Source organism: Podarcis muralis, chromosome 15 (genome assembly GCF_964188315.1).
Source record: "Podarcis muralis chromosome 15, rPodMur119.hap1.1, whole genome shotgun sequence".
Taxonomy (NCBI): Eukaryota; Metazoa; Chordata; class Lepidosauria; order Squamata; family Lacertidae; genus Podarcis; species Podarcis muralis.
This window is the reverse complement of record NC_135669.1, coordinates 23,012,588-23,034,926: the sequence shown is the minus strand read 5'-3', so window position 1 is coordinate 23,034,926 and position 22,339 is coordinate 23,012,588. Positions and strand designations below refer to the sequence as shown.

The following is a 22,339-nucleotide window of genomic DNA, read 5'->3' as shown; positions in this document are numbered from 1 at the left end:
GTCCTTCCTTATGTAGGTTTGTATTCAGTGATGAGGTTGCAGTGGGTTTAAAATTCATTACTATTTCTGCCGTAGGGTCCCTGTCTCCAACATCCTAGAGCAACACAGTCAACATGAAAGGAGAGCTTTTTAGCCACGGGATGCTCCAAAGCAAAGCATTTAGGAACTCTGAAAACACAAGGTGCTTCAGTTTTAAGAGAATGGTGCGGAGCACTCCAAATCATTTGCCCATGTGCGTGCACAGAAAATACGTCTGGCTGAAAGGCAACACAGAGATCTCTGCATTGATCATTGCAGTGCATCTCAAATTATTATTATTGTATAATCTTAGATGGTTGTGTAATCTTAGGAGGAGTGTGGCTGTGACTATTACTAAGGGACCCAGCACTTTTGAATTTGCTACTGCACTGTTGGTTGTAGCCAACTAAGTTCTATTGAGAGCAGACCCACCAAAATTAATGATCCTACATTAGTCATGTCTAGTAACTTCAGTGGGCCTACTCTGTAGCACAACAGGTTCGAAACAAGCAGGTCATGTCTGGAAAAGTTTAGCATTTCTCATTACAATTAGTCAGACTGTGCTTGGCTCAGTCCAATGAGCCACATCTGTCTCCCTCTGTTCCAAGATCCCCCAGAAGCTTACCTTGGAACAGTGAACGGCAGAGGTGGTGGTTTTTGGTGCTCCCAGATCCCAGGGATATGTCTTTTCCTGTCAAGGACCACAAACAAGACCCAGCATCCCTGGCAGAGACAATGGCACTCTGCATGCAACTCACACTGAGAAGACTGTTTCTCCTCCCTGCTACAAGTAAAGTTTCTAGGCCTTGGAGCAAGGACCACAATGACAGCAAGTGCTTTGTAAATGTTGGATTGGAATACTCACAAAGGCCCAGTTCTTTTTTGGATGAGTCAAATGCATTTATTATTTAGATAGTGCTTCAAAAGCAAAGTGAGTGTATGAAGCTACACATCTGACCAGTGGCATAGCATGGGGGGCTGGGGGGGCGCGCGTTGCCCCAGGTGCATTTTTTTGAGGGGGTGCAATCAGGAGTGACCCATTTCACCCTGCAGGGCCAGATGCAAAACTGAATGGAGCAATTAACGTATTTTTGTTTTTTTACCTTTGTACAGCAGACCTGTTACTAAATACACCCCTCTCTATCCTCCAATGAATATCCAATGAAGCACATGTTAGTATCATTTATTTATTTGTTTGCTTGCTTGCTTTCCTTCTAATTTTATAACTTTCAGCATCATCACATTTTCATTATTATTTGTCGCTATTGCTTATTAAATTTATGTCCCACTCTTCCTTCCCAGGGGCAACAAACACACAAATGGTTAAACATCTAAAAACAATTGTGATACAGGTGCAGACTGTATTATCAGAATTCAAGGACACGCTGCAGCCAGGCAAAAATACTCAAGGTTCTGCAAAGCAGAAGCAGTAGGATACCTGACAGGGGAGAGGCTGTGGCCTGGGAAGATCCCTGAGGGCCAGACAGAGGCTTGGAGGGCTGGACATGGCTCCAAGGCCTGAGGTTTCCCATCCCTGTGCTAAAGACTGAAACTGGGACCTTTTGCATGCACAGCTTATGGGCTCTCCCCTGTTGGTGAGCTAATTTCTGGGGCAAATTTGTCCCACATGGCACTCCAGACAATACAAGGACAACAGCTTCAACTTTTACAGCAGCCAGATCAAGGGCAGGCTGCTAGGAGATGCCACAGCAGGTTTGCAGCAATGAATCCAAGGAATTGCCAAAGTCAAAGTGAGCTTTTGTGCTGAGTGCTTAAATATCTGTCAGATTTAGGGAGCAACCCATAATTCATCCTCTTGTGGCTGCATTTCCTTTATGAAGCCGGTGACATGAGAGATAATCTTCCATGACTCTGGTACACATCTCTTTCATGTTGAGGCATTTGTTGAGCTATTCTTTTCCGCTGTCTCCTCTTATCTGTGTCATTTTTATCCAATACTTTCCATTTTGTCATTAGGTGCCCTAATCGGAGTCTCTGCCTCTCTCTGGGAAACCTTGGCACAGAGAAGCGCTCTCTCTCTCTCTCTCTCTCTCTCTCTCTCTCTCTCTCTCTCTTTCTTTCTTTCTTCCCTTTCCTAGCAATTCACTCACTGTCTCCTTCCTGCAAACCTCAGCATCGTGAAACTGTTCTCCATCTTTGATACAAGCCGAGCTCCGCTTCTGCGTACCTCAGAGGGTCTCGCAAAGATTAAAAACAACAACCACAACAACAACATGCTCTCCATTTAAAGAGCAATCATTAAATGAGGCAAAGAAAACTGAGAGGGAGGTCAGAGGCAGAGCTGTTGAGATTTCAGATGTCTCCCTGAGCAGTTAATAACACTGAATCTGCTGTTGCAAAGTGGACCACAAAGTGACCTGGAACTGGGAAGAAGGATGGTTGCTACAGGCCAGCCATACTGATGAACTGTGGAACAGTGCCAAGCGGCTGACTCTTCAGCACCCAGGGCAAAAGCCTCGCCAGCCAGCTTTGTGCATTTAAAATAAGAATCCCCCTGCCAATGCTCAAGCTCACAGCCCTTGTGAAATCCGAGGCCTGAGAGGTGTCATTAGGGATGAGGGGAGATATCTGATTCAGCTCGCATTTAAAGGCAGACCTGCCCAGTTCAGCTTTTGCAGAGCGATATGTGAATCAAAGCACAGTCATCCTTTGACATTTGCATTTATCCGAACCTTGCCGTGCATGTCCCCAGCCTAGTAATATACACAAACATGCATCAGCTAGGAGGGTCAACTTAGCGAGGACAGAGGACAAAATTGTACGGCGCTAGGGGAAACTGCTTTGTGAAAACAATAGGAAAATGTGCACTGAAAAGTGGATGAATTTTCAAAAATGGATGTAGAAATGTGGGGAACTGAATTTATGTTTTTATATGTGTTGGAAGCTGCCCAGAGTGGCTGGGGCAACCCAGCCAGATGGGTGGGGTATAAATAATAAAATTATTATAATTATTATTAAGATGGGAAATATGAGTAATAGCAAGAACCCGAAATTGACAAATCCATCATTCCCTTTGCTTAAAGTGGGGACTCGGCCCCTGTACAACACCAAGCTTTGGCCAGTGAGGAGGCGAGTGTCAGATAGACTAGCCAGGAAGCCTACCAACTAGAGCCTAGATTTTGACCCCCTATAAGAAGAAGAAGAGTTTGGATTTGATATCCCGCTTTATCACTACCTGAAGGAGTCTCAAAGCGGCCAACATTCTCCTTTCCCTTCCTCCCCCACAACAAACACTCTGTGAGGTGAGTGAGGCTGAGAGACTTCAGAGATGTGTGACTAGCCCAAGGTCACCCAGCATCTGCATGTGGAGGAGTGGGGAAGCGAACCCGGTTCACCAGATTATGAGTCTACAGCTCTTAGCCACTACACCACACTGGCTCTTCCATGTCAAGATTTCTGACTTGCCTGGCCAACAAGACTCTTCTCTGCTGTTGTTCCCAATGACAAATCATTTCTATCTCTGTTTTTACTGGCCCACCCCTTCCTTTTAGCATGAAGTGAGGAACCTCTTCCTCTTCAGATTTTGCTGGACTACAACTCTCTTCGTTGCTGACCATTGGCCGTGTAAGTTGGGACATCTCAAGGGCCATAGATTAGCAGGAGCTATGTCTAACAACACACAGCCAGCTATTTTTGAAGCTGTTAGAACAGGAAAGGAAATTAGACCTAAGTGTGGTGTTGAGACTCGAAATCTAGACACTTGCTTACTAAGAACCAGGCCTAGTCCTAGTCAGGTTGCTTTTAGACATAGTAACTTAAGAAGCTGCCTTATTATCACGTCATACTGTTTCTCCCTACACTAGGGTGCTCTACTCTGATAGGCACTGGGTCTCCAGGGCTTCAGACAGAGAATCATTCCCATCACCTGCTGACTTGGTCCTTTCAGCTGGAGTCAGTGTGGTTAGAGTGTCAGACTAGGACCTAGGAGACCAGGGTGCAAATTCCCAGTCAGCCATGAAGCTCAGTGAGTGACCTTGAGCCAGTCACTGCCTCTCAACCTAAAATATCCCACAGGGTTGTTGTGAGATTAATTGAGGAGGAGCAGAACCAGGTATACCAGCTTGAGCTCCTTGGAGAGGAAGGTGGGGTGTGAATGCAAGAAACAGATAATAAACTGGGACCTTCTGTGTGCAAAATGCGTGCTCTATCCCTGAGCTACAATCGCCTCCCCAAATTTACTTTAAGAAGAAAGTACTCCCTTAAAAACAACAGCAACCCAGAAATATCCCAGTTAAACATCAGTGGAGCTACTGGAGATGGAACAAAAGGACAGTTTTCATGAACAACGACAGAGATTAAAACAATCTCAGCTCACAGCACAAGGTGAAGTTTCTCCAGCCGGTTACAGCAATCCCCTGGGTCTGGCAGGTGCTGGCGTAGTTCTGCAGCCAGCTGCAAGCAGTTTGCACTGCGCCACCATCGATGCAGGTGTCAAACAGGCAGTTCTTGTAGAAGAAGGTGGGGTTGACTTTGCTGTGGCACCTGGAGAAGACGCCGCTCTTGCTGGGGATCAGGCTGCACAGCTGCTGGGGCTTCCAGAAGCCTTCCACCTTACGGCAGGCAGGGCACCTGTCGCCACAGCCAACCTGGCAAAAGGGGTCCCTCTTGGCCCAACTGTGGCCAAACTCGTTGATGCTAGAGACGGCAAAGCCACCGGAGGTCTGGAGGTCGTCGTCAGGGTTGCTGTTATATCGCCCACAGAGGCCGTACGTGTTGTTCTGAAGGCTCCGCGGGACGGTGACGGAGAGGAAGGTTTTCCAGTCATAGACAACCTTCAACCCAAAGTCGGTCTCCACGACAATGTGGAAACCAAAGGCAAAGATGTTCACTTTCCCTTGTCCAAGCTTCAAGGGCAGGTAAAGGCGCTCATTGTTGATCTGCAAAGAGATGCAGTGAAATTAGCTAGACACTAAGGCAACTGGCGTCACACCATTCTCATTCTGCATTTGTAAGCAAAGAACCATTTAATGTGGCAGCACCCACACTTTGGAAATCCCTGCCTATTGACACGAGGCAAGCACCTTCCCTTCCCTTCCCTTTTTGGCACCCACTAAAAACATTTTTGCTTAGGCTAGCCTCTCTAGATGCATAGAATGTTGACTTGTTTTAATCCAATGTTTAGCTTATCATTGATTTTAATCTCTTTTTTGAACATTCTAAATTGTTGTTTTGAAACTGTTTTCTTGTTTTTGTTTACTGGTAATTTTATTACCTAATACATTTTGTAAACCACTTTAAGATTTTACTACAATCAAGTGGTATATAAATCTTGCAAAATAAATAAATAACTAGCTTTGGGAGGTGGGTTTCAAAGAAAGATGCCTGATGCAGAAAACCCGGTCTTCACTCAAGTTGTGGAAATGGTTGTGTAGCTTTGGGCTAGTCACCATTTTTCTGTCCAACTTGCTCATGGGGTTGTCATCAAGTTAAAATTCTGCTCTGAGCTCCTTGGAAGAAAGAGAATAGAACACCAGTGCCATGAAAAATTGTGTGAAAAGGGGCACATCTATTGAGCAGGAGAGAAGCACCACACACTAGTTTATAATAGTGAAACACACAGGCCACAATCCAGCTCAAAGTTGGGTTCACTGAAACCCATTGAAATCAAGGTGGAGTGTGCCTATGGGTTCATAATAAACCCTCCAGGTCATCTGACAAATGGGGTGGTTATGGTGCACCAATATTTACAGTCTGCAACTGTAACAGTACACATGCCAAATATTTGGTCTGAGTAACCTCCACCCACTTTTGACTCACAAAAACCCAACAGATCATGTGTTCATGTACAGATGGAGAGGGAGCTATGGGCAGCCATCTCATGTGGGATGGTTCTGACCTCTTCTCAGCAAGAATCCACGAGGACTGGCAGCCGGGGTTTCAGCACCTTGGCTAGCTCCAAGCACACAACTTTCTCCAGTGAAAGTCGGGCATTGATTGAGGCCTTATAAGAGCCTCTCTCTAGTTCACTCCTTCCCAAGGTCCACCCACCCTGCCTGGGGAGTGTGACCCCTTAAAGGGACAAGCCCTTGACCAGAGGGTGGGGGCTGCTTCTTCCTTCTGTGGCTTCTTGCCTATTCTGCTCCCTCGTCCTTTGGGCAGCCTTGACTCCTTGGGGGAGTTACCAGTTTAGGTTTGCAGGTTTGTGGCCGTCAGCCTCAGGTTTGGTATCTGCAACTTGGTTGTGTTCCTAAGCCAGTGGTATAGCAGCTCCAGACTGGTTATCATTGGACTAAAACCTGGGACACCAAGGTTCAAATCTTCACTCGGCCCTAAAGCTCTCTGGGTAACCTTGGGCCAATCACTGCTCCTTAGCCTAGCCTACCTCCCAGGATTATTGGGGGATTAAATGTGAAGGGAGCAAACCATGTACACCACATTGAGTTCCTTGGAGGAAAAGGTGGGATATAAATTCAACCAATCAAATAGCCTTATCTATCATCTGAGGCCAAGGCCATGATAGGGACTTGTCTCTATGGAGACATTGTAATGTCCCATTACTGAGCAGTGCCAGCCCTACTGGTAGGCAAGCTGAATTAGTCCATCTTAGGCAGCAAATTCTGGATGCCGTTAGGGGGCAGAACGTTGCCAAATATTTATCTTATTGTTATCTTTTTACCATCACGTAGAGCAACATTTATATTTCCTGCCTCAGGCATGAAACAACTGTTTCCAGCTGACTCTGTGACTGAGAGTCACTGAATAGCCAACTTCAGCCTGACCACGATACTAAAAGAGGTTGAATTCAAATTTTCATTTCAGTCCTTTGGGATTCCTGTTTAACACTTCTGTGGATTCTCTGCTATTTAAAAGAGAACAAGCCAACAACATTCTGCTCCCGGGAGGACTGAGCCCAGACATGTAAAAACAGTGACAGAAGAGTTTCATCCATGACAGTGTTTTCCTCCTTCAACTGTGCAGGAAAAAAATAAATACACAAAGCTACCCTTCACAACCCAATATGCAAAGGAAACAATATTTAACAGTGCATTTAAGCCCTATTGGTTTCCACAACACTTAAACATATCTAGCTCTTTCTGGTTTGCAGTCACTGCAAAGTTATATACTGAAAATAAAGGCCATCAATGACTACTAGGCATAACAACAAGGTTCTCTCTCCACTGTTGGAGGCAGTATGCCTCTGAATGCCATTTGAAGGGATCCATGATAGATTTACTATGAAAATGACAAAATTTAAGCTTCAGGGACACTAATCCCAGAGGGGCTCCAGAAGTGACTTTAATCTGCATTGCTTAAAAAATTGGGTCTTGTAGACCCAATTTCATCATTCTATGATGCATCATGCATGTATATAACATTTCTCTAATTTTCATCCCCCAAACTATAAGCCATAGGAAATTTTGATTCACTTTATCTACTTTGACATCCATTGAAGAAGATAGCAGTGGCTACCCAGACCTCGTTGCTGGTTATGAAGGGGCCCCCATAACAGTTCAAGCTTCAGGGCCCCATAAATGTAGGTTTGCTAGTGCTGGGATGCTGGACTGGGTGGGCAAGCATTACTGCTCCTCAGAGACAGGAGGACAGGAGTTGATAGTCATCTTTCAGGAGTTGCTAGAGCAGCCTTTCTCAACCTGTGGGTCCCCAGATGTTGTTGAACTACAACTCCCATCACCCTTGGCTAGCAAGGCCAGAGCTCAGGGATGATGGGAGTTGTAGTCCAACAACATCTGGCGACCCACAGGTTGAAAACCACTGTGCTAGAGGATGCCAGTCCCTCAAAGGCAGTCCTGTCCTTTGCTCCCCAGAAGAATTAGCCATGGATTTGCATCTCCACCCACCTATTCTCTTTCTGCTCCCTTGCCCAATGTCCTCAACCCCTTGAAGCATTTGTCATCTCCTCATCATAAATGGAGAGCTGCTTGGCTCTCAGGTACAATGTGACCCCAGTTCAATATCTAATGGAAGTGAAAACCCAAATGTTTCACTGACAGTGGCTGAATTTGTATCAGTAGCAGTGAGAACAAGAGAAAAACTCACCACCTAAAACTGGAAGGGCCCTCTTCAGGGGCTAACCTGAGATTGTTGTGGTTTCTATGTTCTACTTTTCCATCTGTTTTGTTCTGACATTTGTATGTATTGCATGCTTTCTCAATTCTGGTCGACAGACTGTAATAAATCGATTCAGTGTCGCTGCGTTAACTCACCAGCACGGTGTGCTTGTAGGCCCGGTGGATGATGATGTTGTAACTGAAGACCTCCACTTCCACCTGCTTCACCCACAAGGCCAGGGAAGGGTCCCGATCCTCATTCTTGGCAGTGACCGTAAACTCGGGGAAGGTTTCCAACCTCTCTGACCTCTGCCGGGAGATGGTGGTGCAGAGGACCAGGGGGCAGCTGCTCTGAAAATCGAAAGCAAACCCATCAAAGGTCAAGTAATGGCCGTAGCCGGAGACGATGCAGGAGGCGTCGGTGCGAGCCTGGCAGTAATAAAGGCCGCTCTCCTCCATGCAGTACTCATCTTCTTTGCAGGGAATGTTCTCGCAGTGCACACTGTTGTCGGAGCCGTTGCAGTAGCAGAAATACTGGCAGTCAATGTCCATCCAGAAGGACTGGTTGGTGGAGAGCTGGTGGCCTTCAAAGCTGCAGCCGCACTCGGTCCTGGGAATGCAGTGGGTGCCTTGGAGGGCAAAACCATCGTCACATTGACAGCCCTCCGTGCAGGTGTCCAGGCAGATGGGACCCATCCCTAAGCTTTCGCAGGACTCCGAACAGGTCATGCACTCCTCAAAGTGGCTGTTCTCCGGGCAGGTGAGAGCTGGAGCAAGACAAAAAAGGGGGAAGCACAAGTTTAGCTGGCAGCCAGCCACTTTCTCTTGAAGTCCTGCCATGCTGTGCCTCGACATGATAGATAAACTTTATTTGCATTAGCCAACGGCCATAGCAACATAAAACAAGCAATATATACAATTAAAAAACAACAACAATGGATAAAAAGGACCATCAAATGACCAAGACCATCGTTCAAATAGTGGCTCTTAATGTGAGGGCGATCTGGCTGCGACATCTGCCTCGACATTGTAGCATGGCTCAGGGTAGAAAAGCAATGAAAAACTCAGGAGATAGGAGTTAGTTCCGATCCTGAATTACCTTCCTGGCTTCCACACCTAAGGGCTTACCCACTCTTACCTTTTGCCCCTCTTTCTGGTCACAGGTCCATGCTTAAAAGTTCCTTGTCTGAGCATTTCTGTTTTCGTCCCGGAGCTTTTCCTGTGAAAACCCGCCACTCAGTGCACAATCGGAGCAAACATCAATTCAGGTTTGTTTGTTTGCTCCAATTGAACTTTAAAGAGCAGGTTTTTGCAAGGAAAGCTCTGGGGGGGAAATTAAATGAAGATAGATGTTCAGACACAGAGCCTGGAAAGAGCAGAAGAAAGGTAAGTTTGGACAAACCCTTAGTCTAGTCCAGGTCTAGGCAGGACTGTGTGTTTTGCACCTATCTGCAATGAAATCCTGTACTGAGCATAGGTGTCAATGTCTTTAGAATCCCAAATTGCTGTTTAAATTAGGGGGAAAGCTACATTCTAGTCCTTACGCTTTTGAACAGAAGCCTGGAAATGCATGCAGCCAAGGTTAATTCCCGAAAAACATAAACAAAAAGTCCACAGGCTTAAAAATTCAACAAGCTGAGCACACTCCGGTCTGCCACTGTCAAAGATATCAGGGTGAGGTTTAAAACCATTCTGCTTCTCTAGGAGCTCATAATCACAGGCTCCAGACCAGGGCTATTCATCCCTCTCTCCTTTTTTGAGCAGAAGGATATGGGCTGTCAGGTCTAACTAATGCCAATCGCTCTGGGCTCAGTTTTGCCCAGCCCCTCCTCTATACAGTCCTAGCGATCAGGGTTGATCAATTGTTTGCTAAAGTGCTTTGTAGTATAAATGCCCTGGATGTGTCATGCACATTCCCATTTTCAAACTAAGCAAGAAAGGTGCATGCACAAGCCTCTCTCCATGGCAATCTGGATGGCCACCTGTCAGGCGTTCTTTAGGCGTGATTCCCGCATTGCAGGGAGTCCCTTCGAACTCTACAATTCTATGGTTCCATGAACAGTTCCCCCCCATGGCTGGGTGGGGTTGGGGGTTATAATCAGGATCATACAATGAAACTGATTTAGGACAGGCAAAAGGAAACACTAGTTTAAAACAAGACATACTTAACCTTTGGAACTCACTGCCCCATGATGGGGTGGCCACCAGTTTAGAAGGCTTTAAAAGGGAGCTAGATTTCTCCTCCATTCATTTGCCCATCAGTGGTTATTAGCTTAAACAGGGACTGCCATGTTCAGAGCCAGTATACCTCTAAGAGGTCTGATTCTCTTCACTTTCTTCCTTCCTGCTTTGTGTGTGTCAGGAGGAAGGGTCCTTCATCCTCTGCACTAGATTGGTAGCTACGAATTGCTCTTGAACTTGATGCTGTAATGTTCAGCAATTGAGAAACACGAGGGAAGTCGGGATAGCCTAGGATGCTCTCAGCTAAATCCTCCGGAGGGAGTTTTATTAGGGAAGAGACAATGCAAAGCCTTGCAATGTTACTGCATGGTTTTATTCTTATTCAAGCTGCTTTATTAGTTTCATTTGTCAATTATTGTCATTCAAATTGTCATTGTGTTGCATTGCCTTGTTTAGTATCCTTTCAGCACTGTGCTACATTACACAGTCTTGGGCTAGATGGAGTTTCCTTCCTGTTTACCCTGTTATTTCTTCCCCTCTTTTTCCTGCATATCAACATGCTGTTAAATGCTATCTCCCCTTCTGAGGTTTCCAGCAGCTGGTGTTCAGAAGCATTACTCCTTCTGACCGTGGAGGCAGAGCATGGTATGATGACTAGTAGTCATTGATAGCCTTCTCCTCCATGAAGTTGTCAAATCCCCCTTTAAAGTCATCCAAGTTCATGGCCATCACTGCCTCTTCTGCGAATGCGTTCCATAGTTTAACTATCAGGAACCTGTGGCCCTTCTTACTGGTTCAGCTTTATCCACTTGGGTGCTGAATATCAGCAGACCCACAAATGTTGGGAATGAACTAGGTCTGTTGCCTTTAAGCCCTGCTTTAGGGCTTCCTGGAGGCATCTATTGGCCACCATGAGAAGGAGAGGGCTGGACTAGATGGAGACCTGGTCTGATCCAGGAGAACTCTTCTTATGTAGGTGATTTCTAGAGAGGAAACTAGCTTTCTGAAACCCCCTTTTACATACTATGATTAAAAGGGTCCTTAGTCCTGTCCATTCACTTCAGTGAGTCTACTCTGAGCAGGAATAGCATTGGTTAGAACTCTGTGCTTCAGTAAAGGGCCGCTCAGTAGCCTATTTTGTACAAAATGCTAACTGGTTTTTTGTTTAGCCAAAGTGTGGTCTGAGTGTCCAAACCCAGCTCTGGCAACAAACCATGACCCTGGCAACAAATCACAATGCAAAGCAGTTCCCGAACTGTGACTTCTTTTAACTCTGGTTTCAAGTTCATAAGATGATTTGTGGGCTGTTGTTGTTGTTTTAAAAAAAAGCTTAGTTAAAACAAACCATAGTTTAGCATTATGTATGACTGCACCCTTAAAATATTCACAGACTTCCGAGTTTGTGTGAAAGCTCATCGCCTGCCAAATCTCAAATTCCACGTCCTTCCATTTGCACCAACTCGCCTAAGCCTTCTTGAGCTTCCGCAGTGTGAACTTCCTACATCTGCCTTTAGATTATGATAATAATACCACTGTCAGCAAGAATATTACCATAGCTAAACAACTCCCCCCCCCCCACAACCGTCTCGCTCATTCAAATTAGCCTCTGTTGTTACAGCTTAAGTCGGGATCCCTACTGCAATTCAAGAACACGGCGCAATAAAACTCCTGATGTCTCCTAGAACGCATTCTATGAAAATTACTTAATTAAGAAAGTGCATCTAGAGGCAAAAAGCAACTGGAAAGAGAGAGAGAGAGAGAAAACACCCCAGGCACAAAGGTAATGCTTTTGCAACACTGTTTTAATCTATATTTTACATAGATGAGTGAAATGCATTAGGATGGGTGGGATTTGGGGGTGTCTTTTGCAAGTATGTGTGTGACATACCTGAATCCTGTTATGGGTCCCAGGTTCTCATGTCTGGGAGGTGGAGAGGCAGCCTTCCCTGGGTGGGGTTGGACTCCCCTGAAAGGAGCAGGTTTGCACTGTGGGGGTGCTCCTGGATTCAACACTATGGCTGGAGGCTCAAGAGGCCTCAGTGGCTAGAAGGGCCTTTTTTTTTTAAGCTCCAGCTGGTTCTCCAGCTACGACCCATTTCTGTTAGCGATCACTATATTCCATGCACTGGAACCTTCAAAGTTGGATTATTATGATGTGCTCTACGTGGAGCTATCCCTGAAGACGACTGGGAAATTCCAGTTAGCTCAAAATGCAGCAGTCAAATTCCTGGCTGGGTTTCCACCTACATCTCATATAAACCCTGTTTTAAAACTGGTTGCCAATTCATTTCTGGGCCAATTCAAGGTACTCACATTTGTTGTTTAAAGTCCTAAATGACTCAGGCCCCAAATATCTGAAAAACCACCCTCCTTTTCTACACTCTCTTGCGTGCTGAAACTGGCAGAGGGAGCCTTCTTGGTGCCCTCAGAAGCTCAGGTGGTGGTGACCCAGGAGAGGGTCTTCTCTGTGGTGGCCCCTAAGCTGCAGAACTCTGTCCCCAGAAACGCACACCTGGCACTTTCATTATACAGTTTCTGGAGAATGATGCTCCAAGCTTTTGACACTTGAGGTGTATACTTTGAGGACCCGCTTTATTTTTTATTATTGTAAGTTGTTTTAAATTGTTTTTAATATTGTGTTTTAATGTTGCAACCTGCCCTGGGGGCCTTAGGGTGAAGGATGAGAAATAAATAAATACAATACAGTGGTACCTCGGGTTAAGAACTTAATTCGTTCTGGAGGTCCGTTCTTAACCTGAAACTGTTCTTAACCTGAGGTACCACTTTAGCTAATGGGGCCTCCTGCTGCTGCCACACTGCCGCCACGTGATTTCTGTTCTCATCCTGAAGCAAAGTTCTTAACCTGAGGTACTATTTCTGGGTTAGCAGAGTCTGTAACCTGAAGCATCTGTAACCTGAAGCGTCTGTATTCTGAAGCATCTGTAACCCGAGGTACCACTGTACAATACACTGAGCCTTTGCGGATATAAGGTACACAATGAACGGCAGGACTCAAAGGACTGCATATAAGCTTTTGAGCACACAAGGCAAGCTCCTTAGATCCCTATAATGATCTCTCTGGATCTTAACCTGTATAAAATAAATAATCCAGGAGGACTGGTAATTTATTTTTTAAAAAATGGAACCCAGGTTTTAAGGGACTTGTGGAGGTCTGCTCAAATGGCCACACCTTTGACAAAAAGGCGCATGCACTGACTTACGGCAAAAGTCAAAGCTCCTCCACGGACCGACGTCCACTTCTGCATTCTTGCAGGCGCTGGCATACCGGGCTACTGAGTCACAGAGCTCTGACTGGTTCCCCCCACTCTGGCACAGGCGGAAGAGGCAGGTCCGATAGTAAGCAGAGACATTCACCACTGAGTGGCACTCCAGGAAGGAGCTGTTGGTGGGATCGTTGATGATGCCACATTTCGACCGGCTCCGGTAGTCCTTCAGGAGCTCCGAATCGTTGTTGCAGGCCTTGAGAAGGTCGCCGCACTCCCCGTTGCAAATCTCATTGAAGGTTGTCCAGCTGTCCAGAAAAACCGCCAGGTTGTCCGTGCACTTCCTGTTAGGGAAACAGAATTCGTCGCTGCTGTTCCCGTTGAAAAAGCCACAGAGGCCCCCGGTGCAGTTGAAATAGATAGTTGAGAGGCGTATCTCCAGCATGCCAGAGTCCAAGTACAGGATATGTATGAGCCCTTCGGACTCAACCACGGTCCCGTTTTTGCTGCGGTAGATTTCCAGTTGGCCAGAAGGATGGAAATATGGAAGCTCCATTTCATATCCATTCACCTGCAAAAAGGGGGGACAGGGACAAATAAATGAATGAAGAGGAAATTTGATGAGATGAGCCAATGGTGTCTAGTGTCCATTGGAAATGGGAGGGTGAAAAGCAGGGAGGCCAACAGTAGGTGGCGCCAGAGCCAAGGACAAGCGGAGCCAACAAAGGCTTATCCACATTTCCTCTTGTTCTGCTGCTTTCCTCTGGGGAAAACCACTCTTTAGCACCCATTTGGAGCAAACGGCAATTGGGTTTTCTGTTGTAGCTCAGTAGCAGAGCACCTCTTTGCATGCAGAGGAACCCGGGTTCAATCCCTGACATGTCCAGGTAGGTCTGAGAGAGGACTCCTGTCTGAAACCCTGGAGAGCTGCTGCCAGCCAGAGCAGACAATACTGGACTAGATGAACCAATGGTCTAACTCAGTGTAAGGTATCTTCTTGTGTCCCCATGTTCCATCAAAATCCCTACTCCTATATTTAAGCCTCTTGGCTTAATTGATTCCTGGCCTTTCCCTCCCTTTCTTCTCTTCAAAACTGTTGAAATGTGCATTGGAAAGTCCTTGGGCAAGGAAGAACAGGGCTGGCTGTGTCTGCCCAAGCTATTCTCTTCTTCTAAGGGGTTCAGCAGTAGGTTTGGGATGTGGGTAGCTGAATGACAATGCTGGCCCATGGACCACTGGCTTTGCTGAGTGGTAGACTACCTTTGGACATGGAGGTTTCTTATAGCCATCATGGCTAGTAGCTATATGGACTGTCCTTGAAATGGCCTAGTCCCAAAGATGTGGCATTGGTGCAGTAATACGGAGATCTGTAAAGACTCTTTGATGCAAAGAAATCACAAGGAGTTCTGCAAATGATCTGTCCAACTCTCTAATTCATGGGTAGGCAAAGTAAAGCCCTGGGGCTGGATCTGGCCCAATCGCCTTCTAAATCCGGCTCGCGGGCGGTCCGGGAATCAGCATGTTTTCACATGAGTAGAATGTGTGCTTTTCTTTAAAATGCATCTCTGGGTTATTTGTGGGGCCTGCCTGGTGTTTTTACATGAGTAGAATGTGTGCTTTTATTTAAAATGCATCTCTGGGTTATTTGTGGGGCATAGGAGTTCGTTCATTTTTATTTTCCCCCCCAAAATATAGTCCGGCCCCCCACAAGGTCTGAGGGACAGTGGACCGGCCCCCTGTTGAAAAAGTGTGCTGACCCCTGTATCTAATTTTTGGGAAGTGATTTGCTCCTGTGGTTGTTGCAGAGCAAACCATTCTAGGCACTCGCACCCCTGATATTTTAAAACAAACAAATCTGAGATGATCACAGTATGCAGGTCAGAGACGCTTGATCTGACAGAGGTGTGTGTGAGACACATTGATCTGCAGATGCAGACATCCAGTATGTAAACATGCATTTGTTGGGATGAACAGGGGGTGGGGGGTGGAATGAAGCAGGGATGGAGTCTGACTACTAAGCGCGGGTTTGCAAAATCAGTTTTTACAGCAAAATGTCATCACAAAATGTCACCGCCAGATTGACGAAAAGGTGAATTTGTTTTTATAATGTCTCTCCTCTGCTTCCTATCACACATTAGCAGTGCTCATACATGCAAGCTAATCGTGTGAGGCGGGTTCGAAGGTGCTGTTTGTGCTGAAAACTGCTTTAAATAAATTGTCCAGCGTGAACGCTTGCTAAAGCACACATCCTTCCACCAGGTGGCAGTGTTGCCTATGCGCATGAGCCTAGGATGTGGAGAGGAGTTTCCCAGTGTTCAAGCCAATGGGGCAGAGGCACTACTGCCTGGGACAGTTAAATCCATCTTGCTCAGCCAAGAAAGTCTGCCAGGTTTCTGCAGGGATCTGGAAGCCTGCAAAATTTAGGGAGGGGGTTGAAAATAAAACTCATAATATCTCTATGGTGTGACCGCAACTTGGGTTATTGTATATACAGTTCTCATCAGCTCGCCTCGAAAAGGGTATTGTAGAGCTGGAAAAAGTTTAGAAAAGGGCAGTCAGAACGATCAAAGGGATACAGGAACTCCCCAAGGAGGAAAAGTTACTAGTTTCAGGCTTTTTAGTTTGGGGGATAAAGGTGAGTCTGGGGCAGGGACATGATAGAGGTGAATAGGATTGTGTGGCGATATGTTTGTCTCCGTCTCTTAGGATACTAAAACCTGGGAACATCTAGTGATGTTGAGTGTTAGAAGATTCAGAACTTCTTCACACGGCACATAGTTAAACTATGGAATTTGCTCACACAGGAGGCAGTTATGCCTACAAACTTGGATGGAAAAGACAAATTCACTAAGGATAAGGCTACCCCTTCTCCTTCAGTTTCCAGTAACTGGTATTCAGAAGCATTGATGCTTCCAGCCGTGGTGGCAGAGCGTAGCCATTGTGGCTAGTAGCCACTGACAGCCTTTATCCTTCATGAATTTGTCCAATAATCTTTCAAAGCCATTCAGGTTGGTGGCCGTCGCTGCTTCATGTGGAAGTGAATATTCATGTGGAAGTGAGTTCCATAGTTGGGGGGGGGGGGGCTCCTCACTCTCTTCCTACAGTCCTGACTGAAGTTGCCTAAAATTTCATATTTTATATTTATGATTTGACATTCAAACATAAAATACAAAAATTAAATATTGAATTATCTGAATTCTCCGACCTCCCTCCTCCCCTCCGTGGAGTCCACCAACAACATTTTCTTCTCCATCTCATACCGTTTATCTATATAACTCAAATTTTAACCATAGTCAAAGTTGCCTAAACTTTCTGCTACTTATATATTTTTAAAGCTGCATGTAAATTTCGCTCATGCAGATAACATCATCTCTCTCCCTCCTTCCCTCTCTCTATATCTGTCTTTTTAAGAGTCACACAATTATTTTAACTGTGAGCAGCACAGCGTCAAGCTGAGGTTGTTTGATCACTCATGTAAACTCATTTTGTGTCTTCCGTCATTAGTGTTAACACTGCCTGATAAAATGCGTATCTGGGGGAGAATGTCAGCGGCGGGTGTAGCTAATGAGACACTCTGCATTTCCTATCACAGATGATCCTCTGTCTTGGCAGGATTAAGAAAAGAACCAACTCTTGTGTTCACCAGGCAGCCAGGACAGGGGGGCAGATGACACGCTCAGTATGAACACACTTGTTATTATTGCTAAGCATTGTTTTGCTGGCTTAGAAGACCTGCATCTTAACCACTGGCTCAGCATCTGAGTGGATATTAGCAAACAATCACATATTTGCAGTACACAATGAATGTTATAGTCAGTTCCACCAGAACTCTTTGCTCTGCTATGTCGGGCTGTGGATCTGTCCAGGCCAAGAGCAGGGAAACTTTTGGGCTCCATGTGCCCGATCCAGGCTTGATTATTGTAACTCACTCTACGTGGGGCTGCCCTTGAGACTGACCCAGAAGCTCCAGTGGGTGCAGAGTTCTGCGGCGAGACTCCTTACGGGGTCCTCACCACGGGATCACGTTCACCTGGTGCTATACCAGCTGCACTGGCTCCTGGTGGAGTACAGGGTCAGGTTTAAGGTGCTGGTTTTAACCTTTAAAGCCCTATACAGCCTAGGACCCTCGTACCTACGGGACCGCCTCTCCTGGTATGCCCCACAGAGAAACTTACGGTCTTCAAATAAAAACATCTTGGAGATCCCGGGCCACAGGGAGGTTAGGCTGGCCTCAACCAGAGCCAGGGCTTTTTTGGCCGTGGCCCCAATCTGGTGGAACGCTCTGTCACAAGCGACTAGGGCCCTGAGGGTCTTGACATCTTTCCGCAGGGCCTGCAAGACAGAGCTGTTCCACCAGGCCTTTGGCCAAGGCACAGACTGGCCCCCTCTCTCTTTCTGTAATCCTCATAGAACTCTAGCCCAATGGTTGCCATTAATTTGATTCTGAATTGATTTTGTATTTCAATTAATGTATTTCAATTAATTGACTATGATTTTATGTAAACTGTGGCATTTTTACTGTTGTTAGCCGCTCTGAGCCCCAGCTTTGGCTGGGGGGGGGGGATATAAATAAAATTTTATTATTATTATATTATAATTATCAGGATCAGCCTTGCGGGCCACGTTTGACAAGTGGGCACAGCTGCCTACCTGTCAAAATCCATTGTACTTACTCCGAGGCTTAAAAGTGAACCAGGAAGAGACCAGCAAAGTTTTTTCCACATCTCCCCATGTTTCCCCTTTAAGTCTCCAAGATCAGGGACTTAAATATGGGAGGTGGGGAAACCCCCAGACTGCATTTAGGGGGCACATAAGTGGAGGACAGGGGGACTCAGAGTAGGACCCTGGGAGATCAGGGTTCAAATCCCCACTCAGCTCTGAAGTTCACTGGAAGACCTTCCACCAGCAGAATTTACTGAGCATTGATACAAGCCAGTACCTTGATTTCAGAGTTGTCTACGCCTCCAATTTTGACTTCCTGGCTGGCAATATGGATGATCAGGCTCCGAAGCCAGTCTGGACTTGATTCCGGTTTCTTTTTGCTGATGTCCACTTCCAGGAAGCTGGGTCTGTCCGGGCAGGTTTTGACCAGCGTGTAGGAGTTGTCTGGGGGGTAAGCGAACGTGACGCCATCAAAGGTCTGCAGCACCTGATCCTGGGAGACCAGACACAACGTCTCCCTCTTGGGATAGCAGCCCTGGTAGCCATTTTCCACGGCACAGACCTCTCCTTCTTGGCAGGAGGTGTTGAAGCAGGTGACCTCCCCTCCGTCCTCGCACCAACACTGCACCGTGCAGTCCACCGAGGCCCAGAACGACTCTCCGATGGCGTGGTACTGGCCGTCCACATCGCAGCCGCATTGGTGGATCGGGACGCACAGGTCTGTGCTGAGGACGTAGCCCTCGTTGCAGTCACAGCCCTCGGTGCAAGGAGAAGTGCAGGTCAAGGGGGCAGTGAGGTCTGAGCAGGTGGCCGGGCAGCTGCTGGTACACACAGAGTAGTGGCTGGACTCTGGACACTGCACAGCAGCAGCTGGAAGAAGCAGATAAGGGACATTTATTGATTTAGCCATTCATAGTCCACCTTTTTCTCCAAAGAGCTCACAGGTGGCACGCATGGTTCCTCTTCTTCTACACAACAATCCTGCAAGGTAGATTAGGTTGAGAGTGAGTGACTGGCCTGGTGAGCTTCATGGCTGAGTGGGGATTGGAACCCTGGTTTCCCAGGCTGGAGCCCAACACTCTAACCACTACACCACACAGGCTGTCATTCAGCTTAAGAACATAAGAAGAGCCCTGCTGGATCAGAGGCCAATGGCCCATCTAGTCCAACAACCAGATGCCCATGCAAAGACCACAAGCAAAACCTGAGCACAACACCACTGTCCCCACTTGTGAGTCCCAGTGACTGGCATTCAGAGGCTCACTGCCTCTGACAGTGGAGATGGAACATAACCTTTATGGCCGGTAGCCATTCCTAGCTTTATCCTCCATGATAGCTTCTGGGGTTGTGCTGTCTGGGGCTGATGGGAGCTGTGGTTGAAAACAGATGGTCTAATAACGCAACCGATCATTGCATCCTCTTAAGAGTCTCGTTCTGTGTTATGTCAAAATTGGGCTGACAGTGTGGCAGCCTTAGGAACTCCCTGCCACACAAGCACTCCTCTATTGCCTTTCTGTTGCCTGGTGAAGGAGTTCCCCTTTCAGCAAGCCTTCCAAGTGGAGAACTATATCCCCAGTTTGTACTTGTATGGGATTTAAAATGAATTGCTGCTGTTGTTTTGAATTGTGTTTACATATTTAATTGTGTTTTAATCAGTACTATTTTTCTAGAAAAAAGGGTGCCAGAATGCACCGTGAATGCCTCCCTTGTTGGTTGATTCCCTCCCCCTCTTTCTTTTTCCTTTTTCCTTTCTCCTCCTGTGATGAGGCTGCATTTTAATATTTCAATGTTTCAATATTTTAATGTTGTATTTTAATCTTGTTTTTATGTTGTATTCATTCAACTTGTTTTTATTATTGCTTGTTAGCTGCCCTGAGCCCAGCCTTAGCTGGGGAGGGCGGGGTATAAATAAAAATTATTATTGTTATTATTCTCTTAGAATGGCAAAGGCGTCCGGCTGAGAGGTGCCGGAAATGAGTTCCAGTGAGCTCTGGCTGAAAAAAGGGCACGTGTTTTATCATTGTTTCTAAATGTTTTTTCTTAAATGTGAAAGCTGTGTTATTCATGCAGGGGGTCGGGCTGGGTGACCTTTGAAGTCCCTTCCAACTCTGCAATTCCATGGTTCTATGATCATACTATGTGTATTGATTATATTGTTGATCACTTTGGAATGGCTCATGGGAAGCGATTCATAAATGACATTAATCATCATCACATCTGGAAGGCACCAGCTTTAATAAGGCTCTCTTAAGCTAGCAGATGGTTATACCTGAGACACGTATCAGTGCTAGTCCAACTCAGAGTAGACCCTGCCTGAAACCCTGGAGAGCTGCTGCCAGTCAGTGCAGGCTATATTTAGCTAGATGCATCAATGGTCTGACTCAGTATAAGGCAGCTTCCTATGTTCACAGTTCCTTTTCTTTTTCTGAGTTGGGCGGGTGCAAATCAAGATGAAGTCGGCTGAATGATACAGGTGACAAGCGAGAGAGAGAGGGAGAGAGGCAAGCCAGTACAGATGCCCCCAATTTATCCAAGCCCCAAATGTCAGCCGTAAATCCCGCCGTGTCTCTCACTCGAATTCAACGCGGGCACTTAAATTCCTTCCACCGACCCAGCATTGAATTCCACCCAGGGAGCAAAGAACAAGCTAGAGTGGTTTCGCTTCTGCTTGTCCTTTGCTCGCTGCTCCTTAGTTACTTCAAGTGTCCCTTTGTCTTTCCTTGGACTGTAAGCAGGGAGAGGGCTGAATCAGCTTTCATGGCAACAAAGCTTACTTGAATCCCAGCCCCTCTTGGATCTTCTGTGTTAAGCTCATTCAGTGTTTGGGTGGAAAGCTTTTTCCCCCCTTTCCCCCCAGTGCTCCCATCAACGTTTCTTGAAGGCTGCTGAAACCACAGCTCTTCTCAGAAAGGGAATCCAAAGTTAACCTTACATTCCTCGCCCTCAAGCCTGGGTACAAGTAACTGCTCTGTGGCACAGCCACTTGCTCTGTCCTCGCCTCTCCTTTTCCTGTGTATGCCGTTAAGAGCCTTGTTGAGCAGCGGATTGTTACAATGTGTGCTGCTTGGAAGGGTGAATAACGAAGCAATATGGAAATGTCTTAAGTGAGGAAATCTAAATGTGCATCGAGGACACTAGATCAGTTCGGTGTTAACATGCATGACAGAGAATGGTGGAAGACTCCAATTCTCTTGTCAGCCTGTCAGTGTTTCTCCAAAAACACAGCGATGCTGATTGGGGACAAAGAAGGGTAGAGTGAAATCTGTGGAACTCACTCCCACAGGAGGCAGAGATGGCCACGACCTTTGTGGGCTTTACAAAAGGGTTAGACAAATTCATGGAGGAGATGGCTAGCAATAATGTGCTCTATGTGGGACTACCTTTGAAGGTGAACCGGAAACTACAACCAATCCAGAATGCGGCAGCTAGACTGGTGACTGGGGGCGGCCGCCGAAACCATATAACACCGGTCTTGAAAGACCTACATTGGCTCCTAGTATGTTTCCAAGCACAATTTAATTCTGACCTTTAAAGCCCTAAACGGCCTCAATCCAGTATATCTGAAGGAGCGTCTCCACCCCCATCGTTCTGCCCAGATGCTGAGGTCCAGCGCCGAGGGGCTTCTGGCGGTTCCCTCATTGCGAGAAGCAAAGCTACAGGGAACCAGGCAGAGGGCCTTCTCGGTAGTGGCACCCGCCCTGTGGAACGCCCTCCCACCAGATGTCAAAGAGATAAACAACTACCTGACATTCAGAAGACATCTGAAGGCAGCCCTGTTCAGGGAAGTTTTTAATGTGTGACATCTTAGTGTATTTTTGGTCTTTGTGGAAGCCACCCAGAGTGGCTGGGGAAACCAGAGTGGGGGTACAAATAAATTATTATTATTATTATTATTATTATTATTATTATTATTATTGCTGTCTGCCTTCACTGTTGGAGGCTTTCTGCCTTTGAATTAACTTGGGCTCGTAGGTGGGCAGAGTGCTGTTTCACTCATGTCCCCCTTGCAGGCTTCCCACAAGCATCTGGTCAGTCTAGGGTTTCCCAAACTTGGGTTTCCAGCTGGTTTTGGACTACAACTCCCATCATCCCTAGCTAGCAGGACCAGTGGTCAGGGATGATGGGACTTGTTGTCCAAAAACAGCTGGAGACCCAAGTTTGGGAAACCCTGGGTTGGTCACCTTGAGAACAAGAAGGTAGAATAAGTGGACCATTGGCCTGATC

The 22,339-nt window shown here is 46.4% G+C and overlaps 1 protein-coding gene across 1 annotated transcript in view; it reads right to left on the bottom strand.

Annotated features, from left to right (window-relative positions):
* Positions 1-22,339, bottom strand: part of TECTA (tectorin alpha) — a 76,292-nt gene that overhangs the window by 29,041 nt on the left and 24,912 nt on the right. The window contains exons 7-10 of the mRNA XM_028707525.2: positions 18,393-18,985; positions 13,451-14,024; positions 8,205-8,815; positions 4,355-4,916 (exon numbers count right to left, since the gene is read on the bottom strand). Coding sequence (XP_028563358.2) covers positions 4,355-4,916; positions 8,205-8,815; positions 13,451-14,024; positions 18,393-18,985 — 2,340 coding nt within the window. The remainder of the gene's footprint in view (positions 1-4,354; positions 4,917-8,204; positions 8,816-13,450; positions 14,025-18,392; positions 18,986-22,339) is intronic.